This window comes from Diabrotica undecimpunctata, chromosome 8 (genome assembly GCF_040954645.1).
Source record: "Diabrotica undecimpunctata isolate CICGRU chromosome 8, icDiaUnde3, whole genome shotgun sequence".
In the NCBI taxonomy this organism is placed as follows: Eukaryota; Metazoa; Arthropoda; class Insecta; order Coleoptera; family Chrysomelidae; genus Diabrotica; species Diabrotica undecimpunctata.
This window is the reverse complement of record NC_092810.1, coordinates 45,196,423-45,220,121: the sequence shown is the minus strand read 5'-3', so window position 1 is coordinate 45,220,121 and position 23,699 is coordinate 45,196,423. Positions and strand designations below refer to the sequence as shown.

Genomic DNA, 23,699 nt, shown 5'->3' with positions numbered 1-23,699 from the left:
TCATTATAAAACATTATGTGTTTGGAGAGACACGCTGCTGGATGTATTCTGTGGAGTGGCAGAAACGGGGATTGCCACATGCACACATTTTGAATTGATTAGTTGAAAAGATAAGGCCAAATGAAGTTGATACAGTAATATCAGCTGAAATTCCTAATGTAGAAGTAGATCCTGGATTGCATGAGGTAGTTATCAAAGACATGATACGTGGTCCCTGTGGAACTCTTAACCAAATTCACCGTCTATGGTGGATGATAAATGTTCAAAACGATATCCACGGACATTAATATCTGAAACAATTACTGGTAATGACGGTTATCCACTGTATCATCGCCGATCGACAGCAGACAATAAAAGATCAACAATTGTCAAATTAAATCAACAAGATATTGAAATAGATAATTGCTGGATTGTTCCATATTCACCCATTTTATCAAAGACCTTCAAAGCGCACATCAACGTTGAATCTTGCCATTCAGTGAAATCTATTAAACACATTTGCCAATATGTAACCAAAGGGAGTGATATGGCTGAGATTGGTATTAATGCAGATAATTCCAATGATGAAGTTACTCAATACCAAACAGGTCGCTATGTTAGTAGTAATGAAGCAGTTTGGCGAATATTTTCTTTTCCTATTCATGAGAGACACCCATGAGAGTTCATTTAGCTGTGCATTTAGAAAATGGACAAAGACTATATTTTTTCAGCACAGAACGCAGTGCAAATAGCTGCTCAGCCACCTTCTACTACATTAACCAGTTTTTTTAAGATATGCCAAAACGATGCTTTTGCTCAAACATTGTTATATTCTGAAATGCCAAAATATTATACTTGGAATCAATCCTCAAGGAGATTTATACGACGGAAACAAGGAAAACCAGTTACAAATGACGCTCATTGGGATCAAACTTTCAATGATGCTGTAATATCATCACAAGTTCATCAAATACGAACATTGTTTTCTATAATCATATCTACATACTTCCCATCAAACCCAAATAATTTGTGGATCAAGTACAAAGATAATATGTGTGATGATTCTTTTGTATCAAATACGGATTAGAAGTGGAAATCCAAATAAACAAATAAGCGAATAAATTTACAATGAAGCATAACTTAGCTTTTAGTCAAAATTTCAACATTGACCGATTAACAATGGGCAATGTTGACATTAGCCGGACAATGATAGAAACGTTATCAGGAATTAAAAATTATCATCAATGTCCAGTTTCTATGGAGAATAACGAAAACTTCCAGCCATTTTAATAAATTTACCTGTTGCAGTTCAGGCCATTGCTAGTCTACTCTTGATTTCTGAGAAGTTATCGCTATTGTTGGTTATTAGATAGCCCTAGACAAATCTGTCTACTACTTCGAAATTCGCCAATTGGTATATGCGCGGTAGATTGTTATTTGCCCTGTCTATGATAATTGATAATCGTTTTTGTTTTTCCGGCGTTGATCTAAAGCAGTTATATATCTGAAGGTATATCACTAGCAGATATAGACAACAAATAACAAATTTCATATGAAATTGGCCACATAACAATCTTAGAAGTTTATTCGGCTTACTCTTGTTGTCTTTTTATTAATAATATTGTAATTGTCTCCATAAGGACAATCACAACATCAGAGAATACAATGAAAATTATTAATAATAATAATGTCTGCCTTACTGGTAAAACCCCAAGCTAAAACGGACAATTTGTTTAACAAGGTGACGTTCTTATAATAAAGCAAAATACTAAATTGTTTTCTTTTAGTAAATAAATGATTTTGTCAGTTCATCCTTTTGTAAAGCAAAAATATCAAGATAAAACTTCCATTGTCTGGTATCTGTACGCAAATAAGTATTTTGCAGAATAATCTTCACGATAAAATTATAGCCAAAAATTTTTTATGTCATACTAATATTGTAGAAGAATGCACCTATTCATGTGTGCTAAAAGACTATTTAAAAAATTATCACAAGCTACATTGTTACAAATAATATTAAAAAGATCAAACACAAGTTATTGTTAATCTTTTTCAATATTTACGAAGTAATGAGAGAAATATCGTCGTAAAAATGAGCTGATAAAACAGTTTTTCAAAACTAGCAGTGAGTGAGGTGCTAGTGGCACGAGGAGTATAATTTTTGAAGATAAAAACAGTTCCGTCATGACAGAGTCTAAGCCCAGTGAAAGACGTGGGGTAGAATATGTACCTTACAATACACTAAATACAGAAAAGAACAATTTCGTCCAACTTAAGCCTCAAAACCAAGACACTAAATCGGACACACTTTTCTTGATCTTGACAATTCTTTCAGGTAATTATAGCATTTGGTTATTTACTTTGATATGCTAGTGTTCATTACTTTCCTCTCTCTAAGTGCTTCTATTACTGCGTTAATTATGTTATTTTTGAGTTTTCCCAGCTTTTCTCAATGTTATCGTTTTCTAATATTTCATTCCCAGCGATCTTATTTGATATTCTTTTTATATATAAGTATTGCATGGATCCCGTATTTAATCCTTCGACTCTGACCCCCCTATTACCATTTTTTCTCTGACTTAGTCTTTACTTGTTTTAATTCGTCATAAAACGTTTCTTTGTTGTTTGAGGCTTGTTATTTTCTGGGACGTGTACTCCGATGAAGTTCAGGTTTTCCTTCTCCATTCTTATCTTTACTGTTACAATCCTTTCTGATTGTGTATTGACACTTTTTGATGTGATTTTGGTGTATTAGTAACGCTATACCCTCTTTGGCCCTGTTTTCTTTTGCTACAAAAAACTTATTAAGATTGAAGCACTAAAAATGCGAATAAATGAAGAGTATGCAAAAATATCGCCACGCATCTGGCTTATGTGATATATGTATGCATTTGTTATAGTTTTGTACAATTTATTTTTTATTATTTCTTTAAAAAATAAAAATGTATATTTACAATTAGGTATCACGGCCCTAGTAATTACAAACCTTTTTTTTATTTAAATTAATGTGTCTCGGCTGCAAAGACCATTGACACAAACAATATTGTGTACAATAATTACAAAAAGTACATGTTACTAATTGCTACAGTTAATCTATAAGATTAGAACCTATGACTAAATAATACAACAGTTGTATCACTAAGTTATAAGTTAAAATAAGGTAAAATAATAAGGTAAAATACATGGAAAACAAGGGGTCATATTCTGTTGAACAACTGAATGTCTTTCAAGAAACCAATTAAGTTAAAGACTTGATCGGGTGAGTTTACAACGTCTTTGATATTTATATAGCATTCTCTGTTTTACGTACTTGGGACACTCGATCAGGATGTGTTTCACATTTAATACACTTGAGTAGATTTAGCTATTGGGTTTCGGCTCGGACTTCATTAACCATTCATGTGTGAGTCGGGTATGTCCTATTCTTAATCTTCGGATGACAGCTTTTTCTTTTCTAGAGATTGTTGGAAGTTCAAATTTTTCAACAGTCTGCCGGATCTCATGTAATGCACTCTTGATTGTGTTCCAGTGGATTTGCCAGGTATGATACTGTTGTTGCTTGAATATTTGCTTTAGGTCATTACGGATTTGAATATGTTGGGCTTTTGAGGATTGACTGTTTACACAAGAAGCTTACTTGGCTGCTTTTTCATTACCGGGGATGCCAATATGGGATGGTAGCCAGATGATCGTGACATTTACACCTTGAAAAGCGAGTGCACTGTAAATCCTATGGATTTCTTGAGCTAAGGGATGCTGAGAGTATAGACTTTTTATCGAGTGTAGTGACGACAGGGAGTCTGTGCATATTGCGTGGTTTTTATCATCTGTTTTTTAAATGCTTCTAGTATCGCATAAAATTCTAAAGTGTATACGTAATACATACATAAATTCTGCAAAAAAGATAATTTTATTATTTCATCATAAGTGGTAACGGCACATCCAACGCCTGCTTCGCTTTTGGAGGCATCTGTATACAGATTTCTTTGGAATTAGTTCTTGCTTATGACTTATTCGAAGTGTTGCCTTATAAAAAGGTTTAAGGTTTCATGTTTACTGTATTCTAATAGAGAAGTGATTGAATGTGGGATTGGTCTATTCCAAGGCGGAGTATCCGGGATTGGGAAGGGATGTGTTTTGTAAGGTCGATGGTTTTTCTTAGAGTTAATTTCTGGATGTCTATTATTGATTGGATCCTTTGCGGAGTCTCCACAGGCGATGTTGAAGTAATTAAATGGTAGACTGGATTGGATGGATTTGCGGCCACGGAAGCAAAGTAAGATTGAAGAAGATACTCTCGTCGAATTCAGAGAGGTGGTTCATCAGCCTCGCAGTAAAGGCTGTCTATGGGACTATATTTGGAAGCGCCTAAGCTAAGACGAATAGAAAGGTTATGCACAGAGTTCAGTAGCTTTAAGTCAGATTTTGATGCAGACATGGTACTGCTTTTTTAGAGGGGCATATTGTTATTTTTGTAAATGATTTTCTGCAGACATAATAATGCAGTTATTAAAGAGAGTTATTGCCTCGTCTATATCTTCAGATTGTTGAAGTAATAAGATATGATCTTCGGCGCTAGTCTGAAAATTATTCTAGTCCGCTTTAGCGATACTCCATTTAGTAATGGTGCAAATATTTTTATTGCTATTTGTTATGACTATCGGGATTTACTAGTGGTTACTATCATATAAGCTTTCTAAGGTATACCATAAGAGGGAATCGGCAGAATTGGAATCATATATGCTTAGATCGATAGAAGAGTAAGATCCTGAGGCGATGTTAAAATATGTAGTGGCTCCACTATTCATCAGACAAGCATTATTGCAACTGAATACGGCCTTTACGGTTTTTCCTATACCAAATGTTTCATTTGAGCCCCACATAGTATTATGGGCGTTAAAGTCTCCAACCAGTATAAAAGGGCTGGGAAGTTGGCGAATTAAGTCATCTAACTAGGTTTCTGCTAAGTTATAATTAGGTCGAATATATGTACTGCATATGGTTATTTGGTCGGGACACCAGACAGTTATTGCTATGGCCTCTAAATTGGTAGTTAGGATATATTGTTCCTCCGCTTACTCTTGTAAGGAAATGGTAACCTTCAAAATTTTTTAATCAAGTCTATATGTTTCCTTGAAATTGGTTTCGTAAAGGCAGATGATATCTGCTTTTGTATTATTGATTAATTGTTGTAAGCGTTCTAAGCGAGGGTAGAACCTATCGTAGTTCCACTGCACTAACGTGAAAGTAAAATATATTTAACATTGAGAACGTTGAGAGGTCAGAGAAGAGTCGGTTAGATAATCTTCATCATTATTTGTTGATTACGATGTTGTTCCAATTTTGGAATTGTCTATATCAAGTTGCTGTTTAATTTTCTTAGTAACTCTGGTAAACCTCCTCAAGGAATTAAAGTTCCTGTAGTTGGGTATATACTATATATGTATAACAAAAATTTTTATTAAAAATCCTTTATAAAAGGTATATAATTTAAAAAACCCAATCGGGCTATAACACAAAACGTTTTCGGAATCCATATTCCATCATCAGTGCACCTAAAAAGTATATAACCACTTAATTAAAAAGAACGTGAGATTTAAATTTTGACCAAGGTTAACAGAAAATGTGGTTAATACTTACTAGGTGGGTATACATGTATTGAGCCACTAAATTTGTGGGTAAAAACCCGTTAAAAATTGTTTTTTAAATTTAGTTTACATTTAAACGTGAAGTTGCTGGTCCTGAGACGATGTGTCTACGAGGACCTGATGAAAGCAACTGATTAAAATGACAATCTTGATAAGTTAGGACGGAAGTCCGAACAAAGCAGTCAGTGTATCTTTATGTGTTAGTCCAATTAAGACAGAAGCCAACGCTATTTAAAAATTGAAAAAGTTAAAATTAAAATAATGTAACAGTAGCAACCGTCAATGTTGTTGTTTTAAGTTGTTAATTTGTCCTGAATTTATTTTTAAGACTATAGTGGAAATTGTTTTATTAATTAATGTATTTGGTGAGAAAATTGTGTGGGTATTGTTAGGCAACCAACTATACATACGTCTTAAAGTAGTGTAAATTAGAGATTCTAATATAAAGCCCCTTATGTTTTCTCAACATTTGGTACCTGAAAAATGAAGCAAATTCCAAGCAACCCTCTGACACCCAGACTGTATGGTTTACCTAAGATACACAAGGAGGGCATTCCCACTCGTCCAGTTGTTAGTTTTATAAACACTCCAGTTTCCATCCTATCAAAATTTATATTGAATCTTATTAATAACATGACGAACTTCACCCCTCGATTCTCAGTCAAAAATACTAGTTATCTAGTCAATAACCTACAACACATTAATCTGCACCCCAACACCACTATGCTTTCATTTGATGTTAGCAATCTATTCACCTCTGTCCCTAAACAAGAAATAATTAATCTGGTTCACTCTCTTCTAAGAACCAACTCCATTACCTTATCTACCTCTAACTCCATTATCCAACTATTACAACTTTGCTTGGATCAAGATTTCTTTGTTTTTAACAACAAATATTATAGACAACCTGACGGCTTAGCCATGAATAGCTGTCTCTCCCCTCTATTAGCTGATGTATTTATGGATCCACACAGATCACGAAAAATCCTGAAATACTCCATTGGTTTCGCTATGTTGACGACTGTTTAGTCTTTATTTCAGGTAACTCCAATTCAGCTGAACTATTACTTTCTAAAATTAACCAAATCCACCCCAATATCAAGTTCACCATGAAACTAGAATCATCTATGTCAATCAATTTTCTTGATCTCACCATTACCAGATTAAATGACCACTTCGACTTCAGTATCTATAGGAAACCCACACAGACTGACCACGTAATACCATTCTCATCTAACCACCTCATTTCACACAAATACGCAGCTTTTCAAAGTTACATCCATCGCCTAGAAACCATTCCACTTTTAGATTTAAACTACAAAAAAGAACTTAACATACCAGGTACAAATAGCAGTCAACAATGGATATGATCACAACATCATCCACAAAAGACGCCTTAAGACCCTGCAGGAGACTAAGTTCCCCAGAGACCTTACCACCAAACCCAATTAGGTTTCACTCCCATACCATCACGAAAGTCTTTCTGGAGATATTCGAAATCTTATCCAACGTTCGGTTGAAAATATCTATGTTTCCTTTAAAGTACCTAATAATTTGGGTCAGCACATATCTAATTCCAAAGATCCCATCAATTATATAAACCGTAGTGGTGTTTACAGACTAAAATTACAGATTGTGATGCCACCTACATAGGTAGAACACGTAGATCACTGTATTCACGCTCTCTAGAGCACACAAAAAGAGAAAACACTTTCACTTTCTCTCAACACCTCAAAGAACACAACCACACGCTCAATATCCTAGAAGACGTTTCACTTATTCACAATATCCCCCAAAAAAACTTCCTCAAACTAGACTTATATAAAGACATCTTGAAGAAAAACAAAAAAGTCCAAATTGTGTTAATCGTCATGTCTCATTCAATTGAGACTTCCTCCCTCTCCATCGCCAACTATTCTCATAACCCACATCTTTAATTTACTCTACAACAAAATCTATATTTATTATTATTCGTTCGTCCACTATCCATCTTCCTTAGTTCACTACAAAACCTCACTTTCAATACATCATACTCTCTAACTTTCCCCACTTCTTTCTATCCAACCTACACTTCAAGTCTGACCCCTATATCTAATGTTTTCATGCTTCTTTTCGACACCTCTAAATTCTGAGTAGATTATTCTTTATCCCTCTCCTAAACTATTCAGTTCTCATTTGACTTATACACACATTTCCCTCAGGGTTTGGTTTCGGATCTCTGGAGACCCCAGTCTTCTGTAGTCTTTCCTCTTCTCATAATTTTAAAAATATCATAACTTCCTTTTTTACTTAAAATTAACAGAGCCACCCACAACCATTTCATTTTTACAGTTCTTGTCAAGATATACCAATAGTCTATTAAGCTCATGAACTTATAACTTATCCTTTTATATTTCTTATGTACCTAGTGTTGCTTTATAACAGACAGGGCCTTTTCTTCTTAAGTTATAAGTTGAGTACTATACGATCATCATATTACAAAAACCACGTCCCAACCATCAATTTTGTTCATCTCATATATTTGTGAATACACACAAAACAACAAACCTACTTCTTCCGTGATCACCTAATCAGCTACTTACGTTCATGAACTTGTAACTTAAAATTTTTTACATTTACCAGGTACCAAATGTCGGTTTTTAACATACAGGGCCTTATATGCTTAAGTTATAAGTTAAATATTACATAAACATTAGATTACATAAGCTTTTATTTTATTCACTCAACACCACCTCCAAATATAAAATATATCAATTCGTATTTCACCCATCAACAATAAATATTCAAGAATCCAACTTCTAACATATGTCTATTTTTCATTTTCCAGGTATCAAATGTTGAGAAAACATAAGGGGCCTTATATTAGAATCTCTAAGTCACACTACTTTAAGACGTATGTATAGTTGGTTGCCTAACAATACCCACACAATTTTCTCACCACATACATTAATTAATAAAACAATTTCCACCATGTGCTTAAAAATAAATTCAGGAAAAATTAACAACTTAAAACAACAACATTGATGGTTGCTACTGTTACATTATTTTAATTTTAACTTTTTCAATTTTTAAATAGCGTTGGCTTCTGTCTTAATTGGACTAACACATAAAGTTACACTGACTGCTTTGTTCGGACTTCCCTCCTAACTTGTCAAGATTGTCATTTCAATCAGTTGCTTTCATTAGTTCCTCGTAGACACATCGTCTCAGGATCAGCAACTTCACGTGGAGTCATACGTCACCATGTTACCAAATCCACTGATAATTTTAACATCATAGAATTTATCACCATATAATGTAAACCAAATTTAAAAAACAATTTTTAACGGGTTTTTACCCACATATTTAGTAGTTAAATACATGTATACCCACCTAGTAAGTATTAACCACATTTTGTATTAGTCTTGGTCAAAATTTAAATCTCACGTTCTTTTTCATTAAGTGGTTATATACTTTTTAGGTGCACTGATGATGGAATATGGATTCCGAAAACGTTTTGTGATATAGCCCGATTGGGTTTTTTAAATTATATACCTTTTATAAAGGATTTTTAATAAAAATTTTCTTGTAAATCTATTCTTGATTTTTCTATCTTCCAGTGAAGGGTATATTCTAAACATGTCGTCGAGTAGTGATCGAACACTTTGAGTGAACTTTTATGCTTCTTGTAGAGGGTTATTACTGCCGAATGAGTTTTCCAGAAAGGCAAGAAAATTTTCAACCGGTAAAGAGAATAAGTTTGGATTTTCTTGATAAAGATTATTGATTGTGAGAACAGACGAAGCGGTTAATTTAGATTGATCGGGTGCGACTTTCTTGGATTTTTTAGTTTTATGCTTTTTATGCGCGTTTGCATCTGGTGAAGGCATTTTTATGTCTTTGATGGGTAAGTTAGTAGATGAGTAGATTGCAGCAATAGAAGTGGTGGATATATCGACAGTTTTTATCTGTTGCCTGGGAACCGTATTTTGTGTTGTGTTTGCTGGTGCCATATTGTTTGATATTGGGGTAGCAGGAATGGATTCAGCTTGGGATGTTTCTTCATTTGGGAGAGGATTGCTAGGGTATTTTGACAGTTATTTGCTGTATATCCATGTTTTTTGCATAGAAAACATGCCATTTTGTCGGTGGAGAGAAATATTCAGTACGAATTATTATCGAATGAATTATTAATGAAGTTTCAATTTCGAGGCTATCTGTGGTTAGAGTAACGTATACCTGTCTTCTCAAGCTCATAATATGCGTAAATTTATCACCGGGGATTCCAGTTTTAATATATGACACTGGTGAAGCAACTTAAAGACCTAGATCTTGAAGGTGTTTTTCTATATTTCATGAGGTACTGATGGACAGACGTTGGAGATAATTAGTCTTTTGGCTGGGGTAACCAGTCTTGTTACGGATAGTTCTACAGAGTTGATTGTAATCGTAGGGTACTCTATTAAAATATGTTCGACAAGTTCAGGATTTGTTAAGTAGATGCATATCCGATTATTGGAAATTCTTGAGGTGAAGCATATGTTTTTGGGGCTAACAATGTTACCTATGGCTTTGACGTAGTCGAGTAGTAATAAGTTTGGTTCAGCATGTATTAATATGGCTTGACCTTTTTTGGGATATTTTGGTTTGGGTTTTGACATAGTAGCAGTTGCATATGAATTTGGATTATTACTGATGATGTTGTTTCCAGACATGGTGTTGCTAACTGTATGAGAACATTGATTTAAGTTGTTACTCATGTAGGCAAAAGTAACTATTTTTGGTTTTCTTGTAATAAAGTTTCGACTGATAGGCAGCAATTGTAGCGCATATCTGTATTGCTGGTTGCCTGGCTAATACTTCATGTCAAATGTGGCAAAAATGTCAATACAGCTATATGTTTTGGTTAGAAAAGTATTAATAAACAATTTCTTACCGACTAATATTACAGCTCTTGATGTTAAAAACTCTACACACCAATTAATAATCACTTGATGGTTAAATACTTTTAAAAACTTGTGTTTACTGCGATAAAGAGCCATTTTTACATTTATTCACATAGCGGTATGTACTCGTTCGAATGACATAGGACAAACTGTCCCAAACCTTTTTAAAATCCTTTGAATTGTATAACCTGTAATTGGTTTATTAGAATACCTTGCGCTAAAGAAAAATCTCTCAGTGTTCGCACTATTGCCTGAATAAAACATCATTGCAGATTTTTCCTAAACTGAGTACATTTCATTAACTTTATATTTCAATAATACATATATATATATATATATATATATATATATATATATATATATATATAATCATCAAATTAACTAAAGAAAATCAGAAAGAACAAATAAAAACCAGAAAAGGGCTGACATGGAGGACAGCATTCGAAAAGCTTTCCTATATACTAAAGAACGAATAATATCTCCTTTTATTAACGTATACTTTCTATTCTCACATATGGAGCTCAAATCTGGATGATTACAAAGAAAATTATGGAAATGATCTCTAAATGAGATCCATGAAGAGAAATTCTAAACATGAAACTCTATACAGGAAAAGCAATTGGATTGAATCCGTAAAAAAACAAAAGTGCGGGACGTTTTAACACAAGTAGCCAAACTTAAATGGACGATAGCTGCATATACTCTAAGGCAAATAGACGAGAGATAGAACAAGATACTTATATTATAAAGATCGTGAAACCACAAAAGGAAAAGAGGGACACTGCAAAGGAGATGCTTCACAAAATCACAAAATCAGTTCCGCTTTATATCTAATAAATGCACCAGTGACGCTATGTTATGCAAATTTTTCTTTTTGCTGATGATACGAGTATCACCTGGAGCAACGCTAATATTGTAACTTTTCATGCAACTATAACTTCTGATCTACTTACAATAAAAACCTGACTCTTATTTACTCTCCTTTAACGTGGATAAGACAGTAGCAATTTCTTTGTATTTTTATAGACAGCAACTTTAAATGATTCCTTCATATTGATTTGTTAGTAAAAAAGCCTCAGCCTGCTATGCAATGAGATCTGCTTCGAAGGAAATCAATTTATCATCTTCCAAAATAATATTTTTCTTTGTTCGAGTCTTATCTTCGATATGGTCTTTCTTTCTGGGGTTCTTGTACAGCTGCTCAATTTGATGATATTTTTAAATTACAAAAAACTCAATACGGTATCTGTTTGGCCTTCGCGAAAGATCACGCGAGTTTAATGCTTCCCTCTTTATATGTTTTAGAAACTGTTTGCTCAATTCGTAAACACCTACATGCTTTTTCAGCAAGACCTAATTAAGACTATTCCATCAAAAATTCAACTTTTGATGTTTATTTACCGATACTGTCCACTGAGTTAGTAAAGAACAAACAACAGAGTCTGCAAACAAAATGTACGACGATCTTCCTTTACAACTTAAATCACATCTTTCCCCAAGTTACGTAAAATGACAAAAGCCTATCTATCTGAAAGACCATATTATTCAGTAAAAAAGTTTTTTAATGAATAACTGAGAAATTACAGTACCTTTATGTACAAATAACTACAAATATGTAACTATTGAACAACCTACCAGAAACGGTGGGTGCCAATGGGTAATAATATATGAAGAAACTAAATGAAAACCTCCGAAAGTTGGATGCCAATGTAGAACCATAAAACTCACAACTTTCTTTGGGAGCCAATTGTTAGGCGTCGTTTAGCTCAGTCTCTCAAGCCTGAGAACGTTTTATTTTAGAAGTAAATCTGAACAATGAGTTTGGCTGGGACAAATAAACTAAGATATTAACTAATCATACAAAATTTTAATGGATATTAAAAATCAAAGCAAATCTTGCCTATAAGCTTTACAAATATAAAATATGATACTTATGGCATCACTGGATAACTTGTTGGCTTCAAAGGATTACAGAATATAATTGTTAGTTGCTGATGTTGGCTTCACACAATAGCTTGCTAGAGGTACCGGGATCCACCCAGTTTTAGTTCTGAGCAGCTATTAGGTTCTGCGTATCTGCTGCAGTTGTCATCCCATGTGTATGGTGCACCACAAGGCTTTTATAAACTTCCACCCAACAAGGAAGAACGAGATAATTAATTAGGCCAAAAAAACCCAGGAAAGATTTATTATATAAAATGAATTTTGAGCTGACGATCCAGCTTAAATAAGCAACATCACCATAAAAACTAATAATCTACCTCTAGTTAAAATGACATGACAGGGAGGAGTTGTCAACTGATAGACACACTGTCTATACCTATAGCAGTGAGGCATAGAAATTTATATGTTCTATGTCTGTGACATTGAACAGACTGGAGTGAAATACAGGAAATATAACTGAAATAAATGAACATTGAAAATAAAAAATAAAGATTAAATAGGATATTTAGTTGATTGAAGAATTGGGATAAGAATTGGACGCCAACTATTTTTAGAACAAAAATAGTAAAATGAAAGGTAAAGTCAATAAATAAATAAAATTAAAAGACATTGAATTAAAATAATTATTAAAAGAAAAATAACGAACATGTGACGTTTATAACGTTACAAGTATTTTTACCTATATTTGGGTATCATATGCAATAACTGCAACTAGTTCGTAAGGTTTTATTATGCAATTGGCAATTTATTAAAATTTTGCAATGGATTGTTTATTTTATTATCGTTTATTTTGTGATACTTTCTGATTTTTTGTAAGATTTGTTCATGAAATTATACAATTTTCATGGACAATAAAGCATATTTCTATTTTAATCTATAGATGGAGAGATAAATGGAGATGGAGATCTAAAAATAAAACGTTGGCGCAAAATGAATGAAAACTGTGCATTATGGAGAGGCATGGAAGAAGGAAAGAGAGGTCGTTATCCAAAGATGGATATCTGGTTCTGCTTAGATAAATATATAAATATTTATTATTATTTTAGTAGAGACTTGCCATCTCAGGCACTTTAAATAAAAAAATAAATTTACTTTTATTTTTATTTAAAAGATCACGTTCCTCATTGGACGTCTTCTACGCCTGCATCTTATTTAACATCACCCTAGAAAAAAAAAGCCAAAACCATAGGAACCATAAAAAAGGTACACAAATACTAGCATTTGCTGACGACGTTGTCTATAAGATGGCATATTTTTGACGATATGATAGATGAAATCAATCTAATAGAAAAAGCGGCGGAACACGAAGGCCTAAAAATAAATAAAGCAAAACAAAATGAATGAACGTTAGTAGGCCAAAAGGACTGTAGAAACTCTAGAGTATTCATGTAGGCAACTGTAACTTCTATATCTAGGATCGTTAGTTACTTCAGAGAATATTACTAGTGAAGAGATCACAAGGATATGCATGGGAAATAAAACATATAACGGACTTTTTAAACACTTAAGATCTCTTAACTTAACAAGAAGAGTAAGATGTAAAATTTAAGAGACACTGGTCAAACTAGTCCTAACATATGGATTAGAAACATGGACTAGCGGTCTGAAGCTACTAGCTGTGTTCGAACGAAAAATTTTAAGACATATATGTAAAGTAAAAAAAGGCCTGCGGCTACATAGACGTATATACTGAGCATCCCAGCAGCGAACAGTGACGACAACATCTTTTGCGGTTGTTCGATCTGTCTCTCTCTAGCGCATTGAAATTGCGCACTTGCTCTTTCCCTTGCTATACTTACTTGATGTAAGATACAGACACAAACAACGACAACAAAGATGGTGTCGTCACTAAACTCTAAGATGGTATTTAATTTTAATGACCAGGCTTCAACTCCATACAGAAGGACTAACCAACCGTAGCTTTTAATAACTCTAATTCGGACGTCTAAGCTTAGTTTTCGGTTATAAATAATTTGCTTCCGTTTTTTAATGTTAATTTCTATATCTGGATCCCACTTATCATTTAGTACTAATCCTAAGTATCTGAATTTGTGAACTTGTTCTAATTTAGTGTTATTTAGGTCAATGCGACAATTTTCATCGGTTTTACTAATTACTATTACTTTAGTTTTTTGAAGATTTATCGTCAGTCCCATTGCTTCATCTGCATTATTAACTCTGTCTAGTATATTTTGTAAGTCTTTTTCTGCTATCAGAACTGAATCTTGTGCATACCTGATATTGTAAATATATATATATATATATATATATATATATATATATATATATATATATATATATATATATATATATATATATCGTTTTATTACATATATCAATTTCGGATCCATCTAATGCTTCTTGCGTTTAGAGCATTGCATTCAGAGTACAAGTTAAAGAGCAATGGAGTCATGGCACAGCCTTGTCGGATACCATTTTGTATACGGACGCTTTAAGTAGTGGGGGTAGAATATTTTAAGGTTACTTTTTAGTTTTAATGAAGGTTTTAATTATAAGAAGACATTTTCCTTCTTCAATGTATAAAAATTCTTTTGAAGTCCGTGAATAGGACCCATGTTTTGTTTCTTTTATTTAGGTGAATAATATTAATCTTATTTTAAGGTACGACGGTCGCCACTATTACTGGATCCCACATGGTGTGGACGTCACCCGTTATCCCAAAAATTACCTCAAACGTTTCTGATGACAATCCTTTGGGAAGAATTGCAACAACCTACGAAATATCGATGATTGCTGGTTTTCCACCATTAGCATCTCTTGCAGGATCTTTATTTCTGGGACAATTGGCAGAAGTATTCGGAAGAAAAAGGTCTATATTGATCATGGCTTTGGGAGATATTACAGCAGTTGTTTGCTTGGCATTTAGTACCAATGTGTATTGTATAGTCGTATTTCGATGTGTAATATTTATGTTTTTTAACGGAGCTATAACTGTCTTACCTGTTTATTTGACAGAAATTTGCGAAGATCACAACAGAGCTAGGTACGGTTGTTTAATGGGTGGTATGCTACCTTTAGGCAGCCTCTTCGGCTACGTAGTAGGGTCATTTTTCACCATCAGAGTATTTACTTTATTAACCCTTAGTCCATTATTACTTTTTATTTTCTTTTGCGTATGTGCGCCCGAGTCTCCAATTTATTCCCTATCTAGGGGAAGAAGAGAAGAATGTTTAAGAGCTCTTAGAAAGTTAAGAAGCAATAAAAATGATAAAGAAATTGAGGGCGATATGTACCAAATAGAGGAAGCTTTAAAACTTCGAGCAAATTCTTCCTCTGGTAATATATTTACCTTATTCTCAACAAAAGAAAAGAGGTACGCAACGCTTTTAGCATTCATTCCCCCTATGATACAAGTTCTTTCAGGAGTTGCTGTTTTGGTCCAATTTATGGCACCTATATTTATTGCAGCTGGTACTAAATTTAACAGTAATCATTTGGCAATAGTAGCTGGTTCTATAAAAGTCATTAGTTTTATAATTGTTTCTTTCATTGTCGAGAAAACTGGAAGAAGGTCCATGCTTCTTATCTCTACAATAGGATCCTCTATACCACTTATCATGTTGGGTGGATTTTTCTACCTCAAGCACCTCAATTCTCCATTAATTGCTTCACTCCAGTGGCTACCTTTGACCAGCGTAGTGACTTTTATGATTACTTACTCCCTAGGAATTGGTCCAATTCCAATGGCGATCATGGGAGAACTTTTCACTCCAGATGTTAGAGCCGCAGGTGTATCATTTATTATGACAGTAATGGGTACATGCCTTTTTTGCGCCACGACTAGTTTCCCAATCATTAACGAGTTTCTGGGCTTACATTGGTGTATCTGGATGTACAGCGTGTTTTGTCTTCTTGGGGCAACATTTATTTATTTTATGATTCCGGAAACTAAGGGGAAATCTGTTGTAGAAATACAAGAATATATTAAAAGCTGTGTAAATAAATAAACACTTATTTTTCAGTGTTTTATTTTTAAATAGTGTTCTTGAAAAAGACGTTTATTACGATGATAACAAGTTATAGAAGACTTATAAAATGTACATTTAAGTACAAACTTCGAGTGTAATAGGTATATGTTTAATAAAATATTTAAAATTACATATTAATTATGTTTATATTAAACATTAAAATTGTAAACATTAATTAATATTATTAAAAGATTAAAATGATTTCGGAAAAAATAAATATGTATTTTCTAATTGTAAATTAAGTTTATTATATGAACTGAATACAGGAAATTAAGTATACATATTTAGGGTTTATGATGTATTTTTATAGAACAGAAAGTCCGTGATCTTCGATGGCACGTAAATTTGGTCTTGCATGTGCAATAAGCCTTTGGACTATTTCTAAGTCAATCTCACGAAATTTTTGCAAAATTCTTCGCCTTAGCTGATCTTTATTTTGGGCTTCCCAGCCTTTATTATACACCATTCAACGCAAAGCAGTCCTAAACTCTTCTATAGGTCTCACCTGAGGCACATTTGGACGATTGACGCGCTTGAGATCAAAATTTATATTTTGAGCAGTTAACCAATCTATCGTTCTCCTGGCGTAATGACATATATGATTTTATCATTGGGATAATGAGTATTTATAAATTTAACAAGCTTTTTAAGACACCTGTCAACGTAATTGTCAGCATTGAGAGCTTCACTGCACCGAACGGCTGTGAAACACCAGCTTCTGAGATGGCACACCATACCAAAATTTTATCGGCAAATTTCACTTTTCCCTTAAACCTAACTTTGTCAGGTGCATCTTGTACATTGCGTGTATAAAATCTGTCGTTGCCCTTCATTTCGGAATTGGATAAAATAAAATACTTTACATCGTTAATAATGAGAATTTTACCAGAAAAATGAGTACTTCTCAATGCACGGCAACATCTAGTTTTTTTTTAACTAGGCTGGTGTGTACTTAGGTTACCTTTTTTTTAATACTATTCTAAATTATTTCTAGAAATTGTTCTACTGTCAGTCATTCGGGAAATATTATATCTTCGGCCAACATTTCGCGAAGACTTTTCTAATTGGTTCTCCATATTCTGAATTATTCTCTGTTCTCGAGCAGGAATTAAAACTCTTAATCTTCCACTTTTGGGTAAATTAAGGCGTGGTATGTCATTCGCACTCTTTAATTATCAGGTAAATCGTTGACAAAAAAATATTTTGAGAACTAAAAATTCTTAAAATATCGCGTTTTGGTACATGTCCAAATAAACGATAAATACTTTGACGAATATTAAGTTTGTACGACATCTTAACGAATCGTATTTGTCAAAACTGACATTGCTTATATCGGTTAAGTTGTTTACTAACTTTGGTTTTCAACAGCAACTTGATAAAAAGGTTTCTACAAACAATACTTTTAAATCTAAAATTTTCCGAAAAGTTTAAGGACATACGTTATTTTAAGTGAAGGAAAATATGGTTGGAAAATAGAACATGTAGTAAAGATTAGTTAGTTAGAAGTCTTGCTAAATAACCTTATCACTTAACAGTGGATGTGTTTATATTACATATTCTTCTTCTTCTTGATGTGCCTATCCATTACGAAGGTTGGCGATCATCATGGCAATCTTTATCTTAACTGCAGAAGCACAGAAAAGCTGCACAGATCTTGTATTGAACCAGATTCTGAGGTTCTTTCTAAATATTTTTCCTTACAAGATGGCTTGAAGGAGAGCATATCTGAATTCATTTCGCACAATATGCCCGAAGAATTGTAACTTTCAAGATTTGATGGTGGTCAGTACCTCTCGGTTCTTTTTCATTCTTCTGAGGATCTCCTCATTTGTGACTCGGTCAGTCCACGGGATCTTAAGTATTCTCCGATATAGCGGCATCTTAAATGCTTCCAGTTTTCTGCACTATCTTCGTGCAAGGTCCAAAATTTAACACCATAAAAAAGGACAGAGAAGACGTAGCATCGTAGCATTATTACTTTTGTACCAAGAGAGAGGTTGTGACTCTTGAAGAAGGCCTTCATCCGATTGAAAGTGAATCTAGCTTTTCCGATGCGTGCTCTAATCTCCTGGTTGTTGGTCGATTCTTCATTTACTATGGTGCCGAGGTAGTTGTAGTGCGTCACTCTTTCTACAGGGGATTGGTTCACGTAGAGTTGACCTTCTGTTATCCTTATCTTGCTAATTATCATAAGATTTGTCTTCTTAACGTTTCTATTGAGTCCATATTGTTGACTGGAATACGTGATTTTGTTTAGAAGAACTTGTAGATCTTCTAAGTTGTCCGCAAATACTATGAGTCATCTGCATATCTGATGTTATTTAGCCGGTAACCATTTAGTAGAATACCTTTTTCAGTCTCGTGCAAAGCTTCGATAAATATTCTTCCAGAGCACAGATTGAATATTGGAGGAGACAAAATACAGCCTTGCCTTACTCCACGCATAATTTTCACATAGTCAGTATGTTCACCTTCAATTCTGAGATTTGCTGTCTGACTCCAGTAAAGATTTCTAATTATTTTCAGATCTTGGATGTTAATTCCTACTTCTTTTAGTATTTGCATCATCTTGGCGTGCTGTACTCGATCAAACGCTTTCTCGTAATCAACCAGACATGCGTATACGTCATAGTTGACGTCTCTGCATCTCTGGAATAAGACTTGTACTTTGAACAAAGCCTCTCTAGTACCACAGCATTTGTGAACCCGAACTGGTTAGGGGAAATTTGACTTTCACACAGCTTGTAGATTCTCTTATGAATTATCTTTAGAAACAATTTTAGGAGATGACTCATGAGGCTTATAGTACGGTAATCTTTACATTTTTTGGCTCCTGGTTTTTTTGGAAGTCAATAAACTCAGATTTCGGCCATTCTGTTGGTATTTCTCCAAAGTTGTGTATGTTGTTGAATATCTTTGCGATTATTGCTATTGATTCGTTGTCTATTAGTTTGAGTAGTTTTGCTTGTATATTATCAGGGCCTGCCGCTTTGCCATCCTTTAACTATGTTATTGCAGAATAAACCTCCTGCTGTAATATTCTTGGTCCATCATTTACCTCTTCTCCTAGCTCAAAGGTGTTATCTCTTTGGTCTTCAAATTAACATTTGGTCTTATTCCATATTAAATGTTAAAAATTATAAATTGAAACTTGTTCCAAACTTTCTGGGAAAACTATGACCCCTACTTGAAATTATTCCGCATCTGGGTTAAACTCCAAGTAAATGAAATTTTATTTTGGACTGCTTATGATCTAGAAAAAACCATTTAAATACCTTTTCTTTGGTTTAAGTGTAGAATATAACAACAATAACCGACTTATAATAACTAACTGGTTTACAAAATATATTTTGTCCGGAAGATATCTAAATTTTAATACCAACGCACCTATAACTCATAAAAGAAATTCGGTCTAACTAATAGAGCAATTAAGCTATCTAGCTCACAATACCATTCCGAAAATATGAAAAAACTAAAGATATCTTAGAAAAAAATACTTATCCGCGAGAATTTCATAGCCATCTAATTAAAAAATAAGTTGCATTATCAGAAAGTAATCTAATTCCAATACCAATCCAAAAAAAACCCAAACCATATATAGCAATCATAATAGTAATGTCACTAAATCAAACAAACACTATATCTCCCCATCATACATTAATGGATTATCTAAATAAACGTTGGCAAAATATGACACCCATGTTGGACATGCAATACAATATATATTGGACAAACACACAATTATCTATATACAGGCTTGTTGCACACAAACATAGTGTACAAACCAACAGATTAAACACTACAGCCTTGGTCAAGAATTCCCTAGAAAATAGCTATTCTTTGGATTTTGAAAATGTACAGAATTTGGAAAAAAACAAAACTACAATAAAATATGCATAGTGCAGATGACCCACATAAAAAAGATTAAAATTGAATCAATAATTAAGCTGATATCAAAGATATTTCCAATATGTATCATAATTTAGTAGAAACTGATCATGGGAATCGGAGCCCAAGATCCAGCATGGGAGGAACAGGCAAGGACTCCCAGGTCGTTAACCGACGAAACCCTTGTCAAACATCAAAACAAGACAAAGTAAAACTATCAAAAGCAAAAATAGGTACGTGGAACGTCAGAAGCATGTATCAACCTGGTAAAATGCATAACATCCTTCAAGACATGAGAAGAATGAATATAAATATATTAGGTGTAAGCGACTCATGGTGGTCTAACTCAGGATACTTTTCGACAAAAACCGGTACTTTATATTACTCGGGAAACATTCACAACCAGCATAGACGTGGAGTAGCAATTATGGTCGATACAGAGGTCAACAAGTCAATAGAGGGTTTTGTCCCAATCTCAGAAAGAGTGATGCTACTACAAATAAGGACATCACACACAAAACTAAATCTGATCCAGGTATATGCGCCAACGACGGATGCAACAGAAGATGAAGTAGAAACATTCTACTAACAAATTGAAGATGCACTGAAAATGTCAAAGAACAGGTAAATCACGGTACACAACAATAATGGGCGATCAAGGACTAGGAGAACGTAACGATAGAGGAGATCGTCTAAAACGATAGAAAAAATAAATGGAAGAGCTCTTCAACTACGAAAGAGAAAACCTATAAGACATATCTTTTGAGGACATGAGAACAAGTATAGAAATTATAAAGGAAGAAATATTGTATGCACTAAAGAACACCAGAAACGGAAAAAGCCCGGGGCCAGATCAACTGCCCATTGATATTCTTAAAATAATAGAAAATGAGTACATGGATGTCCTCTTAAAGCTCTTTAATGAAATTTATCAGTCGGGTCACATACCCAATGATTGATTGACCTCCACATTTATTTGTCTCCCAAAAAAGAATAATGCTAGAGAATGCACCGACCACCGCATCATAATCCTGATGTCTCACACACTCAAATTGTTTTTGAAGATCATCCATAAACGCATTTACCAAATACTTGATATGGATATTGAAGAAACCCAATTTGGATTCCGTAGAGGCGTAGGTACCCGTGAAGCACTCTTTGCATTCAACGTACTAATCCAGAGATGCTTGGATGTGAACCAAGATATGTACGTCTGTTTCATAGATTACAAGGTTTTCGATAAAGTCCGCCAAAAAGAGCTAATGGACGTCCTCAGAGCAAAACAATTACAATACAATGACCTTCGAATTATAACAAATCTATATTATAAACAGTAGGTACACATACGCATTAATGAACACACATCAGAAGAGTTCGAAATTAAAAGAGGAGCACGACAGGGGTGTGTATTGTCACCACTACTATTCAATGCATACTCTGAAGAAATTATGAAGAGAGTTCTTGAGGAAGAAACAGCAGGAATAAAGGTCAATGGAACACCAATTAACAACATTAGATGTACGGACGATACTATTATAGCAGACAACCTCCAGGACCTCCAAAAGCTAATGACCAAGATAGTTCAGTATGGAGAAGAATATGGATTATCAATAAACATCAGGAAAATTAAATTTATTAGGATATCAAAAACTCAAAATAATGATGAAAGCCTAGTTGACAAGTTGAAAACTACAATTATCTTGGCACAATAATGAATCACACAAATGATTACTCAAAAGAAATCAAAGTTCGAATAGAGAAAGCACGAACAAACTTCAATAAAATGAGGAAGATACTTTGTGCAAGAGAACTGAAATAAGACTTGAGAGTTAGGCTGTCAAGGTGTTATATTTTCTAGACTCTATTTTACGGGATAGAAGTATGGACACTTGACGCGTCGACTACTAAAAAGTTGGAAGCATTTAAACTGTGGGTGTATAGAAGAATCTTGAAGATATCATGGACCGAGCATGTAACAAACAACGAAGTCATGAGAAGAGTCAACAATATCTGGGACATGTTATGCATAATGAAAGATACAACATACTTCAATTAATTATGCAAGGGAAAATCCAGGGCAAGAGAAGTGTAGGAAGGACAAGAATCTCAAGGTTGCGTAACTTGAGGGAATGGTACGGATGCACATCAATCGAACTATTCAGAGTGACAGCATCTAAGATCAGAATAGCTATGATGATTGCCAACCTCCGTCGCTGAGATGGCACTTAAAGAAAAAGATCATAATTGAATAAATTGAGTTGTTTTTTTAAATGCACCATGGCAGATATTTAAAATACTATCCTAAACCACTCGTATTTTGAAGTACCTTATTTAAGGTTAGATACCACTTTTGTATTTCATGGTAAACTACCAAGAAGTCAGATATAAAATATAATAACTGTGTATTGTTTAATGTTGACATCGCAAACGAGCAAATAGTGCAGACCAAAAAATATGAATTGTATTAAGTAATGTTTATATAATTAAAGTGCTTATTGAAAATGGCAAATGGTCGAAACGTTTAAGCAATAATTAATTGTTTTATTTATTACAGGCCGATAAACCCAGGAATTAAAAAAAAGTTATAAGAAAAAAGCATATAGAGCAATATCTTTGTCAGCTTGCAGAGATAAATTGTTAATAAGTTCTTTGCTTTTCTAGTTTATTAGTTTATTACCTATTTTTATTCTAAATATTTATTAGGTTCATTTTTCTACATGACTGTACATGGCTCTACATATTTTAAGTATTTAATTTCATTTTTTATTTCTTCAAAATTTCGTCGTATTTTCGTTTTATTTTGATGCCTTAACGCTTACTATTACTTACGCTAAAACTCCGAGGACTTTTATAACGATTAAAGAAGGGACATAATAAGCTAAATTGGTTACAGGACTACCGGTGCAGAACGCAGTACTTTCGAGAAGAAAAAATTACTGTAGTATATGATAAGAGTACCATTTGCATCTGATTTGTAGGCAACTTAAATTACTTTTCTTACTATGTATTATGAGATGATAAGTTATTTGTATTTTACCGCAACGATCGTTATCAGACTTTAAAAATAACACAGATTTCTTATCGTATTACGTTAAAAACCTTTCGAAGTTGGGATTTTTTTAGCACATCTTATGATTTTAAAAGGAACAAGTGTTCGATCACTTCACAAAGTATTTAAAAGTAAATTAACGGAAGAGCTAAATCATCGAAAAGTAATTAAATATTTTTATTATCATCGTAAAGATTTTAAGATAAAATGTTGTAGGCCAGGTCAAAATGTAAAAAAATTGTTTTTATATATTATTTATAAATATGTTCTTTAGAAA

General features: G+C 33.7%; 1 protein-coding gene across 1 annotated transcript; it reads left to right on the top strand.

The window, feature by feature from the left end:
• Nucleotides 1-1,902: 1,902 nt before the first annotated feature.
• Nucleotides 1,903-16,474, top strand: LOC140447492 (facilitated trehalose transporter Tret1-2 homolog). The gene is made up of 2 exons (XM_072540173.1): nt 1,903-2,314; nt 15,119-16,474. The coding sequence occupies exons 1-2, from the start codon at nt 2,164-2,166 to the stop codon at nt 16,462-16,464; spliced, it is 1,497 nt and encodes a 498-aa protein (XP_072396274.1). The 5' UTR covers nt 1,903-2,163; the 3' UTR covers nt 16,465-16,474.
• The last annotated feature ends 7,225 nt before the right edge of the window (nt 16,475-23,699 follow it).